Source organism: Hydra vulgaris, chromosome 15 (genome assembly GCF_038396675.1).
Source record: "Hydra vulgaris chromosome 15, alternate assembly HydraT2T_AEP".
Taxonomy (NCBI): Eukaryota; Metazoa; Cnidaria; class Hydrozoa; order Anthoathecata; family Hydridae; genus Hydra; species Hydra vulgaris.
In genome coordinates, this window is record NC_088934.1 from 38753979 (window position 1) to 38761515 (window position 7537).

The window sequence follows — 7537 nt, forward strand, 5'->3', positions numbered from 1 at the left end:
TTAAACTGTGTGGACCTAATGGTAAACAAATGAAAAAAAGTTTTAATACTGAGAATAATGTGTCTTTTCAACGACCAGCTAAAGATGGAGAAAATGTTGGTTATGGATATTGCAACTTTATAAAAAAAGCAGACATTAATGATTATTTAATTGAAAATAATTTGTATATTAAATGTAAAATTAAATAATTTTTTTAATTATTTTTAAAAAAAACCTTCTGGGGATACTATTTTTTAAGTGTAAAATTAAATAATTTTTTTATTGTAATAACTTGTAAAAAATTTTTTGTAGACTTATTTATATATAATTATTTTTTTTTAGATTAACTAATAAGACATGGAAAAAAATAATTGGGATTTGGTGGAAAAAGAAAACAACGTTATGTATAATACGTTTCAAAAGGTGTTAAAGTTTTTACAAATGGTTGATGCAGCTCAATTGATCGAAATCAATGATGAAAAAATAACAGAAATCAAAAATTATGTTTGTGTTAAAGATAGTGGTTTATTATCTTATGTTTGGGAGGATATCGAAATACACAACATGTATTTGTCACTTAAAATTACGTAGATTTAGGTAATTTTTTATCAGCTCGTTATTTTTATTCACAATTTCTGTTATTTTTTCAAACTCTCCCAATATTCCATCTTGATGTTCATCTTTGGTTAAAAATATTTCAATGATAACAAAATGAAAATATAAAACAGGTGATAATTCTTCCAAAATCATCCACAATTCCTCTTCAGAATGATGTGGCTTGTAATATTTGGTAATCCATTGAACACAATGTTTACAGAGTGCAATAAATCTGTCAATTTGTTTTATAATTTTCAAAAAAATGGTATTATCATAACACCAAACGACAAAAAAATTTTAAATTGTAGAAGATGTTTGAGAAATTATTTTAGAAATTTGATAAAAAGAACAATGTTAACAAGTATTAACTTTCATGATAGTGTTTTGTTATTCTAATTTTTTTATTGTAATTTTTTTAGACAACTAATTAAAAAATGAATAATGAAAATTGGACTGAAGATCGTGTTCAATGGATTACCAAATATTACAAGCCACATCATTCTGAACAGGAATTGTGGATGATTTTGGAAGAGTTATCACCTGTTTTATATTTTCATTTTGTTATCATTGAAAAATTTTTAACCAAAGATGAACATCAAGATAGAATATTGGGAGAGTTTGAAAAAATAACAGAAATTATAAATAAAAATAACGAGCTGATAAAAAATTACCTAAATCTACGTAATTTTTTAATAGAATTGATAAATCATATGATTGTCATTTGCAATCTTGCGATTGAAGATGATCAGTTTATAGTAACAAAAGAAAAAGAGGAATTTTCGAGAAGAGATGAAGTCATGTTCTCCTATATAAAAACAAATGTGGATATGAAAGATTTTCATTATATTGAAAGCATGAAGAAAGATATTTGTTAAAAAAAACAATTAAAAATTATTTTATCACTACTTTTATAAATATTCTTAATGAGTAAAATTTTTAACTTTGTATTTTTTTAAATTTTTGTACTTTAAACTTTGTATTTTTTAGGTTAACTAATTAAAAAAATGGAGTTTCTTCACGAGTTTAATTGTGGAAAGTATATTTCAAATATTTACTTAAAGCTCGATAAACACAATGCTAATATCTCTTATGAATATAGAAAAGTAAAATATTTTATTAAATATGGTAGTTATGCTGTTCATTTTGATAAAAGTTTGGATATGAATGGAGATGGAGTAAAGGAAGCCAATGAGGATATGAATAAATTAATTCGAAAAGATGCTGAAAAAGATGGTTTTAAAGAAAGATTAAAAACTTTAGAAATTTATATTCATGCTCTATACAATTTATTTACTTCAAATAAAAAAGATATCGAGTATTTGAGAAGAAAAATAGATTTAAGAATGAGAAACAAAGAATGGGAGACAAAGTTATGTTTGATTATATTGAAAAAAATGTTCCTCAATTTAATAGAGAAATAATGAAATATTTTTATTTACAGAGTGAAATTGAAAAAGTATTATTTGTACGTGAGGAATTACAGAGTTCATTTTTAAAAACGATGGAATATTTGAGTACTTTTTATTTAGAGTAAATACATTTTTTTATTTTTTTTAGTTTACATAATAAAAAATGGAAAATGAAACAGGTACAAGAGAAGAACTTTCAGCTGGTGATTATTTAGAATGTGAAACTCTTTGTTCGGAATGTCAAAAACGTATTAAAGAAATAACTGACGTGTTATCTGAACTTAAAACATAAATGAATAATGTAAACAAACTTCTTGATGGCACCGACTCTTCTTCTTAAAATTTTTTTTATTGCAATGATGATAAATTGTATTTTTAATTTTTTTTAGATTACATAATAAAAAATGGTAAAAATAACAGTACGAGCAACCAATAGTTTTATGACACCTGTAGTAACCACATCTCGATATATAGAACTATGTCCCAATTGTCAAAAGGCTAAAATTGTTTATGCGATGAACGAACCAAAGAAAAAAATTTTATAATTCATTTTTTTTAATTTTTTATTGTATTTTTTTAGATTACATAATAAAAAATGTCTTTCGAAAATCAAGTTGAAAAATTAATCACTCAACTTTTATTAATATCAGCTGGTATTTATGATGAAAGTCAAACGATACGAAAGTTACTGGAAGAAGCTGAATCTTGTCCAAAAGAAAATTGTACTGGTTTTAGTGTTTGTGAATCTTGTAAAGAAACTTATGATTACATTCATCGTTATATTCACGAAGAAAATATTAAAGAAACTGTACTTGAAATATTTAAAAATTATACTTTATTATAAATAAATTTTTTGTAATTTATTTTTTTTTAGGTTACATAATAAAAAATGGATGTATTTTATGAAGGTGAAATTGTTAAAAATGAAGATGGAAGTTTTGGTATCGTTAATGATAAAATTGTGAACATAGATCTTGCACCTCTTCTCTTTGAACTCGCGGGAAGTGATATTTACAATAATGTTCGTAATGATTTAGAAAAATGGGGCCTGTTTGGAAGATTTTATTCGTAAAGAAATGACTCAAGAAATGTCTCAAGAAGAATTTGATGATTTTGTAAAAGAAGTTCGTCAAATCAAACCAAAAGAATTTCTATTTATCAGTTATTCAGAAGAAAAAACCTTAGCAATTAAAAAAGAAATTTTATTACAATGTTTATCAGCAATAGCGTTTTCAGGATATGGTTTAACTCAACATGATTCAGAAAAATGTGAGAAAGTTGCGAAAAAAATAGGCTGTATGGAAACATTACTCCATGTTATTTGTAAAAAACGTAACCCTGACCCTAACCCTAACCCTAACCCCTGACCTTGACCCTAATCCTAACCCAGCAAAAAAAATTGGTTTGTCAGAAGTTTTGCTAAAAAAGACTAGGAAATATCATGAAAGCGAAATTCTTTGTTTGGGATTATGTCCATGTCAAAATAAAAATTTGTGTTTTAAATGTCAAATAAACGAAAAAGCGATTATACATTCAGAGTTTAATGATTATGAAAGGGAAATATAAACATTTATTATATATGGACATGTAAAAACTTTTTTTATTATAAAAGCATATTTATTTTTTACTTTATCTATTTCAGTCAGAGTGATAAATGTTTTTTGAATTAAAAAATGTCAATTTTTTTTAGATGAATAAAATAAAGATACTGAGATAATGATAACAGATAATGAATTACCTGTTGTCTTTGTCTCAGTATCTTATTTTTCTTAAAGCAGCAACAAATTTAGATTTTACGTTCAGAAAAAATAAATATTTTTGTATATATTGTGAAAAATGTTTTAATTAAGTATACTACATGTAATTTTTTTTAGATGAATAAAATAAGAGAAAATGATAATAAAAAAATGCGCAAGTTATTATGCAAACGAAACCTATTGACAGAAGATGAAATGTTAGCTGTAAAGTTTTTGTTGTTGGTTCATGGACCAGACGATTTATCTTGTAAACTGGAAAGACTCGTTGACCAGAACATTATTTTTATGATGTTTTTTGTAAAATATGCCATTATGTATTTATATTCAAAATAAATTTTTTTTCAGCAAAAGTAATAAAAAATGTTATCTTTGCAACAACAAAAAGCGCGTCAATGGCTTGATGATGGAATCAATTTTTTTATTACTGGTGGTGCTGGTTGTGGAAAAAAATATATTGTCAAAGAAATTGCTCAAAGTATACAAATTTATAAAACAATACATATTACTGCGAGTACAGGAAAAGCAGTTCATTTGTTAAATGGTGTCACTATACATGCTTTTGCTGGTATAGAAACTGGTGTTAAAAGTTTAGATTATTATAAACGTCATATGCATCCAGACATTAAAAAAATGTGGTTAGAAACTGATGTTTTAATTATTGATGAAATTTCAATGATTAATGCTCAAACATTTGATTTATTACATTTAATTGCTTGTGAAATGAAACAATGTTATGATGAATTATTTGGTGGTATACAAGTTATTGCTTGTGGTGATTTTTTTCAATTACCACCTGTCACAGGAGAATTTGTTTTTAAATCTAAAATATGGCAACAATACATGACGGAAGTTTTGGTTTTAACTGAATGCTTTAGACAAAAAGAAGATGCGCAATTTTTTGGAGCTTTAAATGAAATACGTTTTGGACAAGTTTCAGACCAAACTATTGATTATTTTGTGAGGCGTTGTTTTGAAAAAGATGAAAATTTAAACATTAAATATACAAGATTATTTTTTAGAAATATGAAAGTCGATGTTTATAATGATAATAAAATGGAGACTATAAAACAAGAAGGGTATTGGTTTTATGCTAAAGATGTTATTAAAAATCAAAACATACAATGTTCGTTTCAGATTCCAGCAGCTGTTTATCTTAAAATAGGTGCTATTGTTATGCTTGTAAGAAATATTAATGTAGAAGAAGGTTTGTGCAATGGTACTATTGGTACAGTCTTTTTAATAGAAAATAATGCAGTTTGGGTTAATATGAATAAAAAAGAAGTCAAAATCGAATGTGTCAAAGAAGAGATTTTAGATTGCTCTCATGCTGTTGTAGGCTCAAGATTTGGTTTATCTTTAAAATTAGCTTTTTCTTTTACTGTTCATAAAGCTCAAGGAAGTACAATGAATAAAGCCGTTGTTCAATTTAATTCAAAGGCTTTTATTAATAGTCTTTATTATGTTTCTTTATCACGAGTTTGTAATATTAATGATATTTTTATAATTATTAATAATAAAATAGAATTACGAAAAATATTTAAAAGTATCACTGTTGGTTCTGATGTTTTGGAATTTTATAAAAAATACATGTAATTTTTTTTTAAATAAAAAATGAAATTTGAATATCAAACTGAGGAAACTAAATTTAGTAATAACACTATATACACTGAACATTTTTTTTACATCAAAGATGATTATAAAGATGAAGATATTGTGAAAGAATCACAACTTTATTCTGAAACTCAAAGTCCTGATGAAATTGTTTATCGCGTAGAACATAAAACAATGGAAGGGTTTGAAACACAAATAAAAAACAGTATTCATTTTGCTGACTTGTTTCAAAGTTTCTTAATTGGTTATAATATTGTTACTTTGTATTGCAAATCTATTAAAAATAGATATTGTAAAATAATGAAACGTTGTTACAATTCGCCTGTTTATTTTATAAAACCTTTAGAAGGACCGACCAATTTACGTTTTATTCAAGATGCCAATGTACGAGCTGTTTTTAATGTTTTAGAAAACGATAGCGGATGGAAGATAATACAATTATGTAATATTAAAACTCTATCCAATTTAACAGAAAGATCAATGATGAAATTACGAGATTTTGAATTGTCAGGTTTTAAAAGAAAAATGACCATGACAGATAAAGAAATTCAAAAAAAGAAAAAACGCAACAAAGCATATTACGAAAAAAATAAAAAAACACTTTTGTTAAAAAAACAACAAAAGAAGACCGAAGAAAACAAAACAGATGAACAAATTCAAAAAAAGAAAAAACACAACAAAGCATATTACGAAAAAAATAAAAAAATACTTTTGTTAAAAAAACAACAAAAGAGTAGCAAAGAAAAGAAATCATATTACGAAAAAAATAAAAAATCAATTTCATATAAAAATCAACAAAAAAGTAGCTAAGAAATTGATGTAGACGAATGGTTTGGTGAATGGTATAGACCTCATTCTATAACACAATGGCAAAATTCGCTAAAAGGTCAATCTTATACTAAACTCTCTTATGAACAAAAAAGAAAAATGTTTTTAGATTATGGTATTTTGTTTGAACCAGGATTATGTTTTTATTCTGCTTTTCTAATCTCTTTGTTGATTCGCCAATGGAATGTGAGCACCATTAAAGAATGGAATAAAAAAGTGTTGGAAAAAAATGCGACTGATTTATATTCGGAAGAAAATATTTTACAACTCCTTTTTGAAGATCAAGATGAGCAAATTATTCGGGCTTGGAAAAACGTTTTACAAAACTTAAAAGAAAAATCTAAAAGTATGTCGTTTCAAACTTTGATTGATTTGTGTCACCGTTTTGCTTATGAAAATACTTTTGATCGTATTAACATTAAAATTTTTGCCGTTAACAAAAGTAATACCAAAACTCGTTTCTTGCATTCTAAATTAAAGTCGCAATATAAAAGTAGTCTTACAGAATTATTAAAAGTGGTCTACGAAAGTGCAAACATTACCAAAGACGATCAAGATTCTCAAAGAGTTTTTATTAACGACGAGAAAAGAAATAAAGCCAATCAACGGAAAAAAACAAACAACACTATAAAAATTTGTATTTTTCAAAAAAACAATTCTTTTCATGCTATAAGCATGGTGAATGAAAAATTTTCTACTGTACATTTTTCTTCTAACAAGTCACGTGTTCTTTTTTAATGTTCAGAATGTGGACAAAAATTTACTACAGAGACACACGAATGTGAAGGTTATTATACACCGGACAAATTTACATATGGCGATTGCATTACTCACTATCGTCCACAAAATTCGTTTATGCGTACAAGTAGAAACTTATTTCCTTTTTTAATGACATTTGATTGTGAAACGAGTATTACAAAGTCTGAAGAAAATGCCACTTCCAAAGTCAAACCTTTATCTGAGTTGAGTTATCATTGTCATTCCATCGTGATTCAATGCATTCATGAAACATTAGCAAGAGAATGTTTTGGTTTGGATGAACAAGGTCACGTGATCACTCAATGGACTTTTTATTACGAAAATACTATTGAAAGTTTAGAAAAAAATCCTTTAACCTGTCTATCTGCCTATTTTCAACCAGGAGTTTCTTTACTTGACAAAACACACAGACGTATATTGTGGGAAAAGTTAAATTCGACTCGTGAAAATAATGAAAATTAAAAAATGGAATTACGAGTTTACGATTTAATAGCTTTAGCAGATACTTTGGTTCGATTTGCATATGAAATATGTTTACCGCGTTTTCAAAATTTAAATATATCATCTGAAGAAAGAAATTTAATATGGCAAGAAGAA

The 7537-nt window shown here is 26.0% G+C and overlaps 1 protein-coding gene across 1 annotated transcript; it reads left to right on the plus strand.

Moving 5' to 3' along the window:
• The first annotated feature begins 4102 nt into the window (after positions 1-4102).
• On the plus strand, positions 4103-5335 carry LOC136091940 (ATP-dependent DNA helicase PIF1-like). Its single transcript, XM_065819660.1, has one exon. The coding sequence runs from the start codon at positions 4103-4105 to the stop codon at positions 5333-5335; it is 1233 nt and encodes a 410-aa protein (XP_065675732.1).
• Positions 5336-7537: the final 2202 nt, after the last annotated feature.